At 40.8% G+C, this 18597-nt stretch overlaps 1 protein-coding gene across 1 annotated transcript; it reads left to right on the top strand.

Moving 5' to 3' along the window:
- The first annotated feature begins 2037 nt into the window (after window positions 1-2037).
- Window positions 2038-17181, top strand: SLC25A46 (solute carrier family 25 member 46). The gene is made up of 8 exons (XM_049795299.1): window positions 2038-2400; window positions 4332-4374; window positions 6960-7017; window positions 7519-7596; window positions 8291-8391; window positions 11326-11382; window positions 11863-11920; window positions 15065-17181. Exons 1-8 carry the CDS (start codon window positions 2148-2150, stop codon window positions 15641-15643), a joined length of 1227 nt encoding a protein of 408 aa, XP_049651256.1. The 5' UTR covers window positions 2038-2147; the 3' UTR covers window positions 15644-17181.
- The last annotated feature ends 1416 nt before the right edge of the window (window positions 17182-18597 follow it).

Here is an 18597-nt window from a genome sequence, read left to right as displayed (position 1 = left end):
AAGGATGAGAGAGTTGGGGTTGTTCAGCCTGGAGATGAGAAGGCTCTGGGAAGACCTTATTGCAGCCTTTCAATACTTAAAGGGGGCTTATAAGAAAGATGGGGATGAATTTTTAGTAGGGCCTGTTGAGATAGGACAAGGGGTAATGCTTTTAAACTAAAAGAGCGGAGACTTAGACTAGATATAAGGAAGAAATTTTTCACCACGAGGGTGGTGAAACACTGGAACAGTTTGCCCAGAAAGTTAGCAGATGCCCCATTTCTGGAAACATTCAAGGTCAGCTTGGACAGGGCTCTGAGCAACCTGATCCAGTTGAAGGTGTGCCAGCTCATTGCAGGGGGGTTGGACTAGATGACCTTTAAAGGTCCCTTCCAACCCAAACTATTCTATGATTCTATGATTTCCACAGCTTTACAGGGGACTAAAAGCGTATAACAAACAAGTGTACAGCTACACTGTACCTTTATTTCCATGTGTAAGGCATTTTCATTGTTCATGCTGTCAGCTTCCCACTGCAGGCTGCAGTACCGATAATACACTGCTCTGCTCTCTAACGGGCAGCATTTTCTCTCAAATCCACCATTCCTCTAAGATCCAGAGCCACCTCCTTCATGTGTAGTGCTGTATGATCAGATCACCACATATTCTTAAAGACATGCTTATTCCAGTATTTATTGACCTGATCCAGGCTGAACCTGTTTTAGAAACAGAAGTAACCCGGTTGGTTTTAATATGGATAATTATCTTTACCCCCAAAAAGAGCTGCAGTGTTTTGGCCCCTGCCTCCAGAGGCAGTTGGTTCTTCCGCCCATAGGTTTGAGGTTACAACATTAAAACACAACGTTCCCAGCGGATTTTCAGTCAGAAGGAAAATGTCGCGGCCCAACAAAAGCGGAGGTAGAGAGAGGGAGGCTCCGTGTGGGCTCTGTGTTACCGCAGGACAAAAGTGCGGTTGCTCTCTGCGGCTCTGCTCTTCCCATGTCAAACACGGATGCCGGCTCTTTACCTGGTTACTGGCAAACACTTGAAGCTCTACTGGCAAAATAAACCTGCATTTAAGGGCAGAAGAAGAAAGCACCCCCAAGCACGCTGTGCGGAGCCGGACAGGGCTGCGACGGTGGGAAAGCACGAAGCGGCGGATGACTCCTGCGCCTGGGCTCTAGTTAGACTTGAACGGACTAATGCTGGCTTAACCTTGCGTACAAAAAAAGGAAAGGCTGTGGGCCAGACCGAGACCCAGCTGTGGGAGACCTCGGCGGGCTCCTCAGGGCGGGAGGAGCTGAGGGAGCACCAAGCCCCCGGGGACGGTGTTCGGCCGGTGTCAGACCCGGCGTGCCTCACGTCAGAAACCTCTCCGGCTGGCGAAGGGGGAACACCCGGGGTCCCACCGGTGACCTGCTCGCTTCTCCTCAGCCAGGAGGCTGCACGGCAACCAGCATTTTAGGGGGAAGCAGGTTACAGGAGAGGAGGGGAGGCACAGGGAACGGGAGTGGCGGGCTTACGCCGGGCGGGCGCCGCTCTCCGATCCCTCCTGCCCCCTCTCCGCTGTGGGGTTTGCTCGGGCCCGCCAGCGTCGTCAGCACAACCACGAGCCCCAGCTCCCAGTTCTGCCGCGCGGTTCGCACTGAAGGGAGCCGGGCGGCCGCCGCGCCTGGGTCTCACTGACTGCGGCTGGGGTGAGCGCTCACCGGGGAAGAGCGCCGGGAGCCCCGCCGGCTTCTCTGCACGCCAGGAAGGCACCGGGGCTCTCTTTACCCGCCCCGACAGAGGCCAAGCCCGGAGATGGGCGGTGCGGAGCTCGCCGCCCTCCCCGGCCCCGCTCGCCAGGGCCGGCCCGCCGGAGCGGCAGGGGGCGTCCTCGCCCGCCCTCCGCCGCCGGCCCGGGCCCGCGCCCGCGCCCTTCCCCGCTGGACACACCGCCCACCTCCCTCCTCCCCGAGCCGGGCAGAAGGAGGGACGCTATTGGCCCAGCCTGCCGCCGGACCCGCCTTCTCGATCACGTGGCCTTGCGCTCGGCTTCAACAGGGTGCGGTCCCTCGCTCCGCGGCCGGAAGTGGCGACCGGGGGGGGCTGGTTGCGGGCCCCGCTGTCGCCGGTGCCGGCCTCTGCGCGGCCCTCCCCCCCCCCCGCGCCCCGCGCCTCCCGCCATGCACCCGCGGCGCCCCGATGGCTTCGACGGCCTGGGCTACCGCGGGGGCGGCCGGGAGGAGCCGGGCCCCGGCGCCAGGCCCTTCGGCAGCGCCTCGGAGCTGGGCCACTGGGTGACCAGCCCGCCCGACATCCCCGGCAGCCGCAACCTGCACTGGGGGGAGAAGACGCCGCCGTACGGGGCGGGGACCCCCCTGGGGGGCGCCGGCCTCAACGAGGAGCCCAACCTCGGGGCGGGCGGCCCCGGCGCCGGTAAGGGAGGGCCCGGCCCGGGCCGGGCCGGCCCGGCGGGGCTAGCCGGCTTCTCGCCGTTCCGCCTGTCCCTCGCTCGACTGCGGGGGCGGCGGCGGCCCGCCAGCGGGCGACCCGCCGAGGTGGGCAAGGGCGAGCAGGCGGCCGCCGTGGGGCTGTGCCGCGGCCTGGCCGCGCCCGTTCGAGCGCCGCCCGGGTTTGCTGGCGCTGACCACCGCCGCCGCGGCGGGCCCGGAGACGCGTTGGGGCGGCGGGCCGGCGATGCTGAAGCGCCAGGAAAAAAAGTCCCTTAGAAGAAGGAGGACCTGCTCCATCGCCTGTTGCACTCCAGCACCCGCTTCTCTGTGTAGCACCGCGTAGTTACAGGCAAATACGGCTGAGAGTGCCAGAAGGCACCCTGCAGCTTCTAGTTAAGCAGCGTGTGGTCAGCTCCCCATTGCCCATGTAAACGATATCCTGCAGAAATACTCCGTCTTCCGTAAGGGCAGGAAGTACCGTTGGGTCTTGAGTATATTTTGTTACTTGGTGTTGATGTTTCAGACTTCGTGTCTTCTGGCAGCTTTATTGTTCCGTTGAAAAAGTACAAGGGGTGTGGCATGAGCTGCTGAAGTAAACCCTCCCTCCATGCATAATAGTGAAGGAACCGTGGGACTGGTAGAATCTGAGGAAGAAACTGTGTTCATGTCTTCTCCAGTAATTGTTGGGAAGCTGAGCAGAAACCCTTGGAAGTACAGTATCATTTTATGTCTTTGTGAGATTGAGGTGAATTAAGAGAAACTTGCTAAATCTAGGCTACAGAACATTGTCTCCTTTAATTAAATGGATGTTCTGGAGCAGTTTATATACATACACTTGAGTATCAAAGTTTTATGAAAGACTAATTTATATAAAATTAAATTGTATTAATGGGTGAATCTTCCTGGTTTTTAACGTGTAGTGCAGTGTTTCTGTTCAGGTCGTAATGAGTACAACTCTTACCTGGACTTTCATCCATGCAAGCACTACTTAAAGCACTACCTAAATTTTCTTAAATACTTGGACTCTTTTTTTTTTTTTTTTTTTTTTTGTGTGTGTGTGTCCTATCTACTCATGGAGGGTATGTTGATTCTTCATTTTGGAGGACTCATAAGGAGTTGCTGTATCACTGAGTCAAGCTTCTGCAAGTGGAGAGAGTCTTATAATTCCTTTTAGGAGGGCTGCCACGCCTGTGTGGAGCTCCACTGAAGTTACTGGCATTACCTATGCTTACAGCCTGCTTGCACCCTGTAGATTATAGGACTGAGCATTAATTTTCAGTTGCCTTTACAGTTATGATTATCTTCTTGAAATCTCTTCTGATAATTCCCAATGTGTAAATGTCTCTCTGGTAGCAGACAACAGAGAATTGAACCCATTACTCTTGTTGCAGTTTTAACAGTTCTCTAGTAACTAGATTTTTGCAAAGGAGTGGAGATAAACAACTGACGTGAAAATTTGCATCATGTTGTTGTTTGTTATGTCATCAGTGGCATTTTGTGTTACTTTTCCCAAAATTCCTCTTTTTACTGTTTTTTATTTTAAACTTAATTTCACCTCAGGTGCCTAAATTTGTGTTTCAGAATTATTGTAAACTGTCATGCATGCTAACTTTTTCAGTGGTTGGTCTGCATTCACTTTGTCTCTCTTCCCCCCTGCCCCGTAGCTGTCTGAAGGCAAGAATAATTTTACTTATAAAAGTATGTACAAACTCAAATGCAGTCCAAAGTGCAAATATTCCCCGGGGAATAATTTTTTATATCCTCTCTTGCTGAGTTGCCATAAATGTTGTGGTTTACTGCTTGTAATTTTATGAAGCAAGTACAGTGTAAAATTAGTTTTTCAGATAGTCTGTGTGGCATTTTCTCCCACTTTGTGATTATCACTGCTGTATAATCTGTTTTTATTTTTTTCAGAGCAGTTGAACAGGTTTGCAGGCTTTGGTATTGGCCTTGCAAGGTAAGAGTTGTGTAATGATTTTCAGTGATAGTGAAGTAGTAAAGCTATAGTTGTCTTATGATCCCTGTGTATACTTTTGTGTTGTATTTTTATGACGGTAGACAGTTGAAATGCCTTTAGAAACCTGCTACCTGAAATCCATGTAGGTTTCTGTTCTCTTTAACTGAAGTGTTCTCAAAATTACTTAATCAGCCGTGAATATTAGAAACAGTTTTTCATAGGGTGTGCCCAGGATATGTGTACCCTATCAGAGCGATCTGAAAATAACACCAGAAAACTGTTTTCACATTTGCCACTTTTATTAATATTTTTAGGTGGTGTGGCTGTTTCCTAAGAAGGTGAAAATGTCTTCAAGTATATTATCAAAGTATCCTGGAATAGTAATGTTACTCTAGCCAAGTGGTCCGATAATCCATTTTATTCTTTATTATGGTGACAGTGATTATTGATAGTATTTTTGAGAAAGTGGTGGACTTTAACATGCTTAACAACATTTTCGAGCTTAAATTGTCAAGTGTAAGGATGATGATAAGCTTGGGATTTTTTGCAGGATGCCTGCTTAATCACACTCACCTTACTAGGTTTTTCTTGGTCACTGTACTGATGCAACTTGTGAAAGGGTGGGAGGTGGGTTGTTTTTTTGTCTTGAAGAAGTTAGAACTTAAAAAAAGTTTTACTGCTTGTTGACCTGAATGTGAGACTTCTAAGAAGAGTGCTTCTCTCTTCAGAACATGAGAGTACTTGTGTCACTTACCCAGTTAGACCAATATGGGAAGCTATGTCAGTTGAGGTTCTTATAGTGTCCTTCTGCTTAAAGAGGAGGACCTCTTACTTGACCCCCAGCCAGTCCTGCTCCTTACCCCATTGTTATCACCCTTGATGCCCATCAGAACCTCTTTTAACCTGTTCAACTCACTAAAACAGAAGATAACTTCAAGGAAAGAGCTAGATTCCTTTTTGCTGTTTCAGTTAGGTTGATTTACCTGGAAGTTGACTAGCTGTGAAAGCCAGCAGACACCAGCTAACTGGGCCAGTGAGGGAAGGGATAAAGAAGGACTATGAATGACTTTTTTTGGCAAGTAGTGAGTTGCTTAAATCAGATCATCCCATCTCATTAAACTGCCTGTCCTCCTTCTCCCACTGTATCCCTTGCAGTGGCTGAGCTTGCTCGTTCAGACCCCTTGATAAACCTGTTAAAATGGAGTTGATCGGGGGGAGGGGGAAGAACACCCCCCAAACATGTAAAGAGTTGTTTGGTTTCTTTCCAACCTTACCAAGCTCAGTGAGCTCAGGAGAGTACCAGCAAAGAAGTAGAGCTGTAGGGCAGGAACATCTTGATCTCCTTCAGGAACATCTTGATCTCCTTCAGGAACATCTTGATCTCCTTCAGGAGCAGAGAGATGTTAGGGTGGCTCAGTTGTCCTTTTGAACTATATGCTGTGATTTAATCAAGCATGAGAAAGGTTTCCACATCCTGATCACCATGGCCACTAGGACTAAAATGAGCTTGTGGTTTTGAGAAAGAGAGTGGATCAACATTGTATCATTGCTGAGAGCAATTCTCCCTGCTTCTGCTTTTGCATTTGTACCAGATCACTTGTCAGACACACATGGTTCAAGTCAGAAATCTTGTAGAAAGCACCCAAAGGAAAAGGTTAGTTTTTGTGAGGCTAGTTGAATTGGCTACCAGGAGGGCTTAATAGATAACAGTTGGAGTACAGGGAAAGTTTCACCTTTTTCGGTAGTAGCAAACTACTAATTAGCTTAATAGTTGTGAAACTATTATCAGTACTTTTCTGTGCAATTAGTACTTGTTTATCCAGAGTAAAATCCCCATAAGAGACCTAGCCCAGTAGATCCTGTAGGTCAGTGGTCAGAGCTCTTACTTGGGGTACTTGGATAAAGCCTGGAGGTTTTGCTTTTCTAATCCATATCCCAGGTTTGAACCACATACAGGTGAGTACTCTGATCACTCGGGCACTTTGAGATGAAATTAAAAGTTTCTCTGTGTGGCTGTGAACAGGAATACTACTTTAGAACTGTGAGAACTTTCTTATGGAGGTTTGATTGAAATACCATTTCTGTGGGTGGAGGGAGAGTTGGTTTTGGGCAGTAATGTTTTCTGATTAAAAAATGTCAGCTGTTAGTACCAATCCTCTGGCCCTCCTCCTAAGGAAAGTCTTGATTAATAATGTGGTACGCGGAATTAACATAAAACTGGAAACTGATCCTTTCATAATTCTGGCTCTGGCCTGTTCTGTTCCCTCCTATTTTGCGGAGGGAAAGTTTTAAGAAATTTGGTATGTTGTTTTGCCTATAAAAGTGCATACATACTATAGATAGATAGGGGCTTTTTTGTAGTGAGTGCATGTGTCAGGTTTTTTGATATGTGTTCCTTTATAGTATTGGCAGGCTATTAGGTAGCTATCTAAAATGCCTCATTAATTCACTAGATAATGTATATTTTTTCCAAATACTGATCTAATGTTGTTAGGGAAAATAACAAGCTTTTTCTAATAAATTTTTGATGGCTTCCCATGCTTTAAATACACTTCTTTTTTTTTCTTTTTTTTTTTTTTTCAAAGCCTATTTACAGAAAATGTGCTGGCACATCCTTGCATTGTTCTACGTCGTCAGTGTCAGGTATGTCTTTTATATTACCTCTTCCAGTCAGAGCTCCTGTGTGCTGTGATACTTCGTGTTTTCCCACTCTGTAGAGTATAAGGAAGCTTTACAATTCTTAGGGAGATACTGCTACATTAACATGTTTTTATTTGTAGCATGCCTGTTTTCCGTTCTGAAATTTAACCTATCTTGAACATTCTTATTTATAATTTTTGGGCAGTGGAAAGTGAATTACAGCAAGTAAGTGTTCAGAGTCTGTGGAGCAACTTCCAGATTGCCATTTACAAGCAAGATGCTTTGTTTTCTGGTTTATGCTTGTTTTGTTGTTTACATTTTTGTCATACAAATACATAAAAGTTCTGCCTGTTTCCCGAAATTTCAGAGAGAATTAATTCATGTTTTGGTCACTTTAGCTGACCTTTACAGAGAAAAAGTCCTTATTTTGGAAGTGCTTTTTCCTTTAGAGTTGTAGCATCTGTAAGTGTTTATAAAAACTGCCATTATTTGTATTTTTAACAGGTTAACTATCATGCTCGGAATTATCATCTCACTCCATTTACTATTGTCAATATTATGTACAGCATCAATAAGACACAGGTCAGTATTGGTGTCAGGCTGTATCTGAGCAGTGAAGGTTACTATAGCACATACGTACATTGCTATCTTTAACTCTTTATGTAACTGGTGGTTAAAAACATGGCCATTGTAAAAGTTTGTTATTTTTATGGTTACAGAAATGTGTCAAGGAGATCACTGTCTTTTTTTTTTTTAGTAGTATAGTATTTAAAGGGAGAGATTTGCAGACGTTAGAAAACAAAAGATCCCTGAAACTAATTCTATTCATTAGCATTCTAAAAAAATAATTAGTGTTTATGTGGATAAAAAGATTATCCAAGTGACTACTTCCAAAGATAATATTGCACAGATTTCCAATTCCGCATGAGAATGGCAATCCTGAAACTCAGATCAGAAGACAGTAAGAAAAGACTTCTTGAATTTTACAGATGTGGTTTAACATCTGAAGCTCATTTTGTCCATAGAAAATGGTGTTAAGTTTATAGTACAGAGTATTAACAGTGAGAGATATGCCTCCAAAATTGTTGGCAACTTTGAAATTATTGAAGAGTAGAAGTTTCTTCAGAGTTGAAAAGTTAGTTGTCCCCTGAATTTGGTAATAGTGAAGCTGAACGGTAGAGTCGTATCCCTGTGCATTCTGAATTTGCTGAAATTTCATAAAAATTAGTAAGATGAAAAGATTTTTGAGTTTTATGTTGCATTTTTCAAAACACAGGGTCCAAGAGCTCTCTGGAAGGGAATGGGCAGCACTTTCATTGTTCAAGGCATAACCCTGGGAACAGAAGGCATCATCAGTGAATTTACACCTTTGCCAAGGTATTGCGTGGGGTTTTTATTGCTTCTAACAAATTAATCATCAGTTGTTGACTTATATTGAAAGTGTTAGAAATGTAAGGCTGTTTGAAAAATTTTACTTGATTAGAACAGTCAGACATTGAATAGGTATTTTCAGCACAGTGTAGTTGTCTTTGCCAAGACAACCTTGTAATTAATAAATAGTGAGGACCCTTTCTGGGAGCTTCATATGTTTGGTATGTCTGCCTACTGGTCTGAGTATAGGAGTAACATAGGAAATAGGTCTTCAGTGTAATTCCACTCTAATAAAAGAATTCATAAGTTTCTTTTTGTATATTGGTTTGTATTGTGTGGTACTAGCAAATACCATGTGTAAAGTAAGAAGTCCTAGTTTCATTAATCTAAATACAGAAAACTTATATGTCTAATTTGAAGAGATAGCACTCTTATTTCACTGTGTCCATATTCGGCTATAGTAGTTCAGTAATATTTTTTTTATTTTGACGTGTGACTCTGCCTGCTTTTTATGCTGAACTATAACTCCAGGATTATGCTAAAACATTGTGATGTCTTTCTGCTTTGAGATACAAGTCTGATAAAGAATTTTTGGCTGAAGACTTATTATCCATGTTTTGTTTTATAATAGTCCAGAGCTGACAGTAAGGGCTGATGAGTGTAAGACTACATATTGCTGGTTTTGTTACAGGTATTTTAAGAGTAAGCAGGTTGTTTGAGAGAGTTTATTATATAAAGTAACTAAAACTCCTAGTGAAGTGCAAGGAGACTGTGAAATAATCAAAAGTTAAGATACTTAACTGTTGCAGGGCTCACACTGAAATCAGGAAAATAATAAGGACCTGTCTTGGAAAATATATTAGGGAGCCAGGCAGGTAGTTCAGTTTAAGGCTGGTGAAGTTTGAATGGACCAGTGGGCTTGAGAATCATGTTAGCTTTCAGAAGACACAAGTGCCTATTTTTAATGTGTGTACAGAGACCAAGTACTTCAGTGACATGGAAACTGGCTTAGTTTTAAAAATAAGAAATGTAGACTATTATCATGCATGCATGCATCGTAGTAAAAGTAAGTCTTCGCAGGTTCTGGCATTCATCAAAAGCATTAGCAAAAGCATTTCATACTTCAGTTGTGTGGAGTGTGTGTTGAAGATTTTTGATCAGCTCTGTCTCACATGTAACTGAAATTCCCAGACACACACTTTCCTCCAAGTGTGACTCATTGTTCTTGTTTTTAAATATTGCTGTAGGGGATGCTTAAGTTCATGAGATGTGATATAGTGTTTGTATTGTCGTAGTTCTGATTTCTGTCCAATGTGAGCGAGGTTTTTCTTCTTGTGGGCCAGTTGTTCAGTAGTTTGAAAAGTAAGCTGGTGCTGCTGCCAAAAGAAGCAATCCTTTCTGCTAGTACCTGCTCACTCCTTCCTCAGTCCTACTCCCATCCTTGTGCCAACACAGTATGTGAACAGTCACGAAGAACTGGATTGGGGAAGTGATCTGGCTAAAATGGCTGTCTTGTACATGCATGACCCCATGCAGTTTTCTACTGGATGCTCTCCCTTTTTAATGGTTGCATGCATGTTTGGGCTGTCACAGGGAGGTGAAGGTTATTGCTTATAGCAGCAGTGCCAGCAAATCTGATTTAAAAGGTTATTTCACTACATTATCAAGCTCCAAAGGACACAGGGAAGTGAGATGTCCATTCCAATTCTATATCATAATATTATAAAAGAATCCCCCTGTTTTAGTAGAGCAGCCCAGAAAAGGGTGTTGACATTTTTGCAGCAAGTTGAATGTGGTTCTGTACTAGACAAACTTACTCCATTAATTGTTCTTCCACTGCAGGAATAGTTACAGCTGGTGGATTAACAAGTTAGGCTTTCACACATTAGTTTAGCTGGTTTTTAAGTGTTATGGCTTAGTGGATGTGATCTAAGTGTCTGAAACACGTAATGGCAAATGATCTTCCCTTCTTCTTTAGTGACTGACCTATGTCGTTAGACAAGTGATAGCTACTAGGAACACACAATTCTTCAGAAAGAGTAAAGAGTATCTTTTCTTGGATTTGCATTGTAGTTATGGGCAGTGTGTGAGTAGATTCCTGGACAAGAATTGAAACTGAACACTTTATAGCTTATTATTAAAAATGCGTAGTCTACTATGTCCAACATTTCAGACAAATATCTTTACCTCATAGCTAGAGTATTTGAATGTTACCTTGAGCTAGGTGGGATTACATTTTCTGCCAAGTGGAGTGCAGTTAACGTTTACTCTTCATATTTTGAAGTGTGTAACTAGGAAATACTACTTTAATGGGATGTTTTTTAAAGTCGCCTTTGCGTTGAACACATGGGGTTTCTCTTGTTTTACCAGGATACGCTGAAGACTGGTTGTATGCCAAAAGACTTGAGTTAAGTCTGTACAGAATTACTATGCAGCTTCTAGTCTGACCTACTACTGTACTTGATTTGGTCCATGTTGAACTGTGTCAGAATGGGATTTAGGTTTTCAGGAAAGAAACAACTGGGTAAACATAACCTCAAAGCACAGAAAAAGCATAACCAAAACATAATAAGAAATGTATGTTGATAACAGAAAACTACTGAGATTTTGCAATAATCCAATATTTCCTGAAAATGTCTTTAAGAGTTGGTATATAAGGATACAAAATAAATGCAAAACAATAAAGCCAGTAGCTGTGAGAGCTACAGACACCTTACTAATAATTGAAAGCTTTTTTGACAGAATATCTAACAGGCTCAAATAACTTCTAAAAGTTAAGCAGGATTTATTAAATGTGTAGCTGATGTGTCTTTCCCATATGCAAAACCCTGCAATGTAAACTGATAGTTGAACACCAATATGAAAACTGGATGTTGGTGCCCATGGAAGAAATGCTTGAGAATAACATGTTTTGTCCATATTACGGTAAATACTTTTTAGGGAGCTTTCACATAAATGGAACCTCAAGCAGATCGGTGGACACCTTCTACTCAAAGGGTAAGTGTAGCATGTGTTATTACCTTATGTCTTTTTATGTAAACATTAACAGAACTACTAAATATACATTAGTTTAATCTGCAGCTGTGGTTACTTGACAGGGTGCTAATAGTAATTTTCAAATTATTATTTTTTTGAACAATCTTGATTGCATACACCACTTCCACAGATTATTTTTTTCTCAGTAGATCCCCATGTCTGTGTGGAACCTGACTGACTTAAAGGATTAGATTCTTTTAGTAATTAAATCATGGTATCTGAGAGACCTGAATCAGACTGGTCACATGGAAATAGAATTTAACAGAACTTCAGACTGAAGTTTATCTCAACTTGTTGATGCACATTTTAATAATTGAGTTATGGTTTGTTAATTTTCTCTCAGGCATGAATGGTAGATATCTTTATCAACTTTCAGGTGCGTATTTGGCTAAAATTATAGTATTGTCCTCACCTTAATTCTTATTTTGTTAATTTCTACAGTTTAACACATGTGATAGCAATGCCTTTTTATTCTGCGAGCCTGGTTGAAACTGTACAGGTAACTCACATATACTTACAACATTTTAAAAGATACTGTTATTCGCTTTATGGATTAGATTATGTGGAGAAGTGAGTCTTTGGCTTTAGATTCAGGTTTATGTTGCAGTAGTTACATTTGTTTTGCATGAGGCTGTATGACTTAACTGAGAAAAACTATTTACTGTTGTGGATATATTAGTTATACTATCTTAAGTCTAAATCTAGAATTAGAAAGGACATTTAATATAGTTGGAGTATATTGTCTGCGAAATAAGGACAAGTTACATCTATATGTTCTAGCAGAAAAAACATAAAGAAGTTTTTCTCATGTAAAGGTTTTTAAAAGGTTGCTAGGCAAGCTGTTGCAGTGACCCCTTCCCGTATAAAAACTATAAAGCTTTTCCAGTAATTCAGCTTTGTTTTGCTAAAATACTGAACTCTACTATTTCAGGAATGCTTTCAGTTCAGTCAACTTTTTGCTTTTAAGTTTTCATCTAGTTCTTCCTTAGCCATGAAAATAAATATCTGGACCTGTCACTTAAGATACAGCTTAACTTGTTCTATAACTGTACAGAGTAACCCATAGCACTGTATTGCAGATTCTTTCAGTTAGTTGTTGCATCTCTTTCTGGAGAAAGAGACAGGGTTTAGCTATGCAGAAGTGGTCCAGGGTAATTCTTCCAGCTATCTCTATATAATGAGCTGCTTTAATTAACATGATAGTATCTTTGTGCAGCTAACAGAACTTTTACTGTAATGTGAGCTCTTGTGTGGAGGGTGGTGCAGGATAGTCACTCTAATGTCATTCAGTCATCAAAATAATAATTTTCATTCATAGTATAGGCTAGTTGTAAGTACAGTCAGGACTGATTTAGATCTGGCTGTTCAAATCGACAGTTAACTGCTGGTGTATTTCTACAAAGTGCTTTTTCTGTGGAGAAGAGGCAAACAAGGCTGACTTCTACAGTTTCTTAGTTTCAGCATGTACTTTAGAGGCAGGTGCTCTTAAGGGACAGGATTCTGCTCTGTGCAGAGGTTCCAAACTTAAAGGAGCGGAAGGTACTAGGAAGGCTGTTCTGTCTGAACTGGCCACATTGTGGACTAGCAGGACAGGTGAGATTAAACGTCTGTGCATGTGGGCATGTAGATAGACTCCCAACAACAAACTCGCATTCTCTAAAGTTACTCTGTATTTAAGAAACCCTCTTCTTCTCTCCTTCTGAATTACTTTGAAAATAATATTCCATAAATCCTGCCTGAGTGGATCTCTGAGTTTGTGGAAGCCTTGGGAAGATTTAACTGGTCTTATATTAAGAAGCTGACTTAGGAAACTCTTATATCCTGGGGAATGGCTTTACCCTGAGCATGCCGTAATCCTACAACTAGAAACAGTGGTAGAACAGCATTCATGTTTCTTGAGTTCGTAGCAGGCCACAGAATGGAATGTTTTATTCAGGTATCTTACTGCTTGTATTTTTGTCTGAAAGGATGAAAGATCTGTGTTGTTGGACATGGGAACATTTACCAATAAACGATAAAAGAGAACATGATCTAGACACTGTCTTCTGTTGGCAAAATAAGTAATAAAGTTTCTCTGCTAGAAAGCAGCTTAAAAGGAAAACAATCAAAAAGCCAAAACAGCATCTCCCGTAGCCTTTTAGACAGGTGATCATCTCTGTAAAGCATTGCTCATGAAAATAACTTCACTGAGATCTGAGAGTTTTAGGCATAGTAGGTTCAGCTGTGTGCAAGTATTTTACTGAATAGGTGTACATATGCTGCATGAAATATATTTTCCAGTTCCTGGAAACCTCATCATGAGCTTTCTTATTAGAAACACAAAGGAGGTAATAGCATTTGTGAAGATTTTATTTATGCTGTATTAATCAGTGCAGGGAGGCAACTTGGCTTATCAGGTTTACATTATATTCCTGTGCTGCAAGAGGACAATGACCAATAACAAACAATAGAAGTTAAAGATTGTGGGATTTGTTACTGGCAGTTTTATATTAACTTTGTCTTAATTCTGATAAACCATACTGTTCAACAGTATTAGTTTGACACACTTCTCCAAGTAAATCTATTTCATCAAAATAACTGTAAATGGTAGAAACTTACCACTGTGACGTTACTGATTTGTCTCTCACATTTTAAACCATGTGGTGGCGTGTTTGACAAAAGCAAGCACAGTTTTGAAGTGCAGTGACTAGGAGAAGAGGATGCAGTAGGGGCTATGATGCTTAACTTGTACTTAGTCTGGAACAACGTTACATTCTCAAGTATTTGAACTAGTTTATCTTCTGCGCAGACTGACCATGAAGGCTTTTCAGGGTTTTAGTCCTTCCCCAGAGTACTGAGGAATGTTCTGGTGGTTTATCCTGGCATGAGGTCAGGACACAGCCAGCATGGACTTAGAGACTTGGGCATTGAGAACTCCTAAATCCTGAATTTTGGATGTAACAGAGATGATAAAACACTGAGTTTGTATAAGCATTAGAAGGGGAATCAATGTCTTTAGCTTAATCCTACAGTCATAGGTGGAGTATAACAGAGTAAGTAATTACTAAGTGAATTCTTTATTTTCATGACACGAACAAAATAATTACGTCTTTTCTGAGACACAGCATGGGTAAAGAGTACTGTTTTACGTGCAGATAATGGAATGGAAATGTGCAGAGCTGAACCTATTAAATTCAAATTAAAAATGATCTTTCAACTCAATTTTAGTTATGGAAGTCTTTATTATGCACATTCAAGTTCAAAGACTAGAGTTATAGTCTTTAAAGGAAAGGACTTTTAAATTAGATAAATACTTCCTGGCATTTTGCTCTGGAAATAAGCATTTTCAGTACATGACTGTTTGGCAGACTCATACTACTCAGCAGTAGGCTGAAAGTTTAATTTCTTTGGTAGTAACACAAATAACTGGAATGTACATTAAATAAAGACTCTTTAGGATGTGTTCATTTTTTAAAAGAAATTTACTTGCATGCTATCAAGAGTGTTAGAGCAAAGAATTAATATCAGTATAGCTGTGTAGATACAATGGCATGTAAATGTTTAACTCTCTTGTAAAGTTCAGCAGTGATAAAGTGTCAAAGTGGATGTCAGCATGGTTATGAAATGGGCAGCACAAGTTGTAACTATTCCTTTGTGCTTGTAGAGCGAAATAATTCGAGATAATCCTGGCATCCTGGACTGTGTGAAAGAAGGACTCGGCAGAGTTGTAGGCATGGGCGTACCCCATAGCAAGCGTCTCCTTCCTCTGATGGTCTTGACTTTTCCAACTGCTCTACATGGAGTTCTTCACTATGTCATCAGTTCCATTGTCCAGAAGCTTGTTTTGTTTGTTCTGAAAAGGGATAATTCCCACAACCTTCCAACTGAGAGCTCTGCTTCTGTGCAGAGCATGCTCGATGCGTATTTTCCAGAACTTATTGCTAGCTTTGCTGCTAGCCTTTGTGCTGATGTCATGCTTTACCCGCTGGAGACAGTTTTACACCGCCTTCATATTCAAGGGACACGCACAATAATTGATAATACAGACCTTGGCTATGAAGTGCTTCCGATCAATACTCAGTATGAGGGGATGAGAGACTGCATAAATACTATAAAACGGGAAGAAGGAATGCCAGGTTTTTATAAAGGATTTGGAGCTGTTATAGTACAGTATACCTTGCATGTGGCAGTTTTACAGCTTACCAAAATTATTTACTCAACACTGCTTCAAAATGTTTCTTAATCTGTTCAGGTGTGGATTTAGCACCGTGGACATGACTGACTTACTAACCTAATTATTGTTTAAAATGGCTTAGAAAATGACTTTTGAAGAATCCACCCTGTGGATTCTCCTTACACTGTACAAGAACTTGTTTTAAAAATGGGGATATAGATTCCTAAGTGTAATTAAAAAAGTACTGTTTAAATTTAAAATTATAGACACAAATTGAATATATAATGTGCAGTCATACAGAAGGGAATCAGATTTTAAATGTGGTTGGAGTGAGGATTTACCTTTCTTCTTGCCAGTTAACTGACTTAAGGAATGGATATGAATTCTTAATATCTGTTTTGTAAACATCACATATGTTATTTGGTTTGGACTGTTAGCCAGTTCAAAGAAATTTGTTTTTGTAAGTTGTAAGAACTTGGAAGTGGGAGACTGATGAGTTTACTGGTCTTTTAAAGATGTTTTCAACTTCACTGTTAATGGAGCTGTGAGCAATATAGAAACTATAAAAGTAACTTAAGTAGACATAAATGTCATAATTTACAGGTACATAGAAGACTTCTTACTTTGCTGCAGTGTGGCAGAAGACAGCAAAGGAATCTTGCTTTGTAAAAAATAACAAAAACTTGGGTTTGGACAAAGTTGCATAGAATGCAAACTGGGCCGTCTTGCAGTTTGTTTGCAAGACTTACAGTAACTAAAGTGTGTGAATAAAGCAAATTAGAAACTGATGTGTGCATGTGTAAGTGCCATTTTTAGTCAACTTTCTACTCAACTTCAGGTTTTAATTTTACTCTGGTACTTCATGTAAGAGTAGAATAATCTTACGAATGTTTGTGGTATCAGTGTTCAGAGTGTATAAAAAGCATAAAAAAATTAATTGGCTGTTTCTAGAGTTTCTCTTTTGTTAGATCAGAGAGATGTACACAACTATCTACTTACTGTTTAGCACTGATGTCCTTCATTTAAAGTCTGCTGGATTAGATATTTTGTGGAGCAGAATTAAGTCTGTGTGCAAGCAAACTACTGAAATGTACCATTTTTGCCCTCTTCCCCTAGTAAATCAAGACTTTCAGCCTGAAAATGAGTGCTGATCATTCTAAATAACTTAGTCCTTCGTGGTTTCATCAGTAAATATCATGAAAGTTGGGGAGGGGGTGATTTTCACAAATAAAACAAGCATGTGCAGAGTCACTTTTACTTTGTATGAGAGGCTGCTGCCTTTTTCACGCTTTCATGTGGCAAGTCTATCTTTGTGAATACTGTAAATTGATGTGCATTTTGATCATTAATCATTGTATAGTAGTTATCATTTATGGAAAGTAGTCATGGCAAAATGATGCAGAGGCGTTGCTGTTCATAAGTTCTGACTAAATAATTTGCCGGTCTACTTTGCTATTACTAATCTAACTTTCATGTATTATAAATGCATAAGTGTTGAAATGGAAAGTATGGTGAACTTGGGAGCTGGTTTTATTTTGAAATACTGTTAATTGAAAATTTAGTGTATAGAATGGAAGCAATGAAATAAAATGAGAATCCACTGTAAATATTTTTGAAGTAATTTACTGAGGCATGTAAAGGATTCCCGATTTGTGTGTTATATTTTACTGTATAGACTTCAGAGGGGCTTTTTTGAGTTCTTCAACTTTTCTAAGTGCAAGAACATGTTGAATTAAACTACATGCAAGAACTTGGGTAAAATATCCAATTCCTGGGTTATATTTTTAAAGTTTCTATGAGTATGAAGAGAGCCATATTGGAGAATGATCCAAATTGGAAAGGATCTTGGCAGGTCGCGTAGTCCAAATTCCTGCTCTAAGCAAGGACAACATTGACTTCAGACCAGATTGTGCAGGCCCTTGTCCAGTCAAGTTTTTAATTCCAACTTTTGATATGTAAAACCAGCCTTTTCAAAGGTGTTGAATTCAACGGAAGCCAACTATTCCATCAAAGTATAGTTGCCCTGAAGCAGTAACTAAGTGCATGTTGGAGACAAACACTTGCAGATGTATCGGTGATATTGGGCAGTAATGTTTTTCTAGGAATAAAATTTTAGGGAAGGTGTTTTGTCATAGGAAAAGGAGGACGTGTCTTTATATTCTGCAAGGAGGAACATAGTAGATTCTCAGAACAGCACTAGATATTGTGCTAGAATATTAACTTGTGTCAAAAGCTCTTGCTTTCTTTGCTGAGAGTTTTACAGTTCTGTTCTGTGCCAGAGTCTCAGATCTGTAACTTTAAGCAAGGTGAGAAAGAATGCTGTCAGTTTAACAGCAAATGTTCTGCAATGGAAAAGCTATCTGCTTTGGGCCATTCTTTTTTGGTCCTCTTCCCATCAGTTAGAATGAACATCTTTTGATTCTTCACGTATACTTGCTTTACCTTCCAAAAGAAGTAATACTTTGCTTTGTCCAGAGTTGCTATTTTTGCCGACGCAAAAATGTAAATGAATGTGGGGTGAAAAAAAATCTTTTAACCTTTTTAACTACAAGTGCACTGTTAATGTATTTCTGGTTTTCATTTGGATCTTAAATCTAGGTACTCAATTTTTAGCTCAAATGAGTGATCAATGAGTAGCTTTAGCAGGCTGTACCACCAATAACTACAAAATACTGATCTGCTGTAGAAAGTAAGTTTTTACTTTTCTGGAAAATGAAAAATTCTTATGCGTGCTATTCTTCCTGATACAAACTTAATTACTTTTTTGTACATTGTTTTTCTGTCTTTTCATTTTTGAGGAAGAGAGCTGATAGCAAGAAGATAAATGTTACTGAAGAAAGACAGACTCAGTGTAATGTTCCCACCCAGTGAAGAATTATTTGGCTTCTTACCCATGCCTCTTAAAAGGAAAGCCTTGATGTGCAATAACTGACAATAGACCAGGCAGGAAACTTTGAGATATGAGGCCAGCTGGAAACCATTGCCATTATCTGCTTGTTTGTTTCACAGACTGCCTTACAGAT

The sequence above is a fragment of the Accipiter gentilis genome, chromosome Z, assembly GCF_929443795.1.
Source record: "Accipiter gentilis chromosome Z, bAccGen1.1, whole genome shotgun sequence".
In the NCBI taxonomy this organism is placed as follows: domain Eukaryota; kingdom Metazoa; phylum Chordata; class Aves; order Accipitriformes; family Accipitridae; genus Astur; species Astur gentilis.
This window is presented reverse-complemented; position numbering and strand designations above follow the sequence as displayed.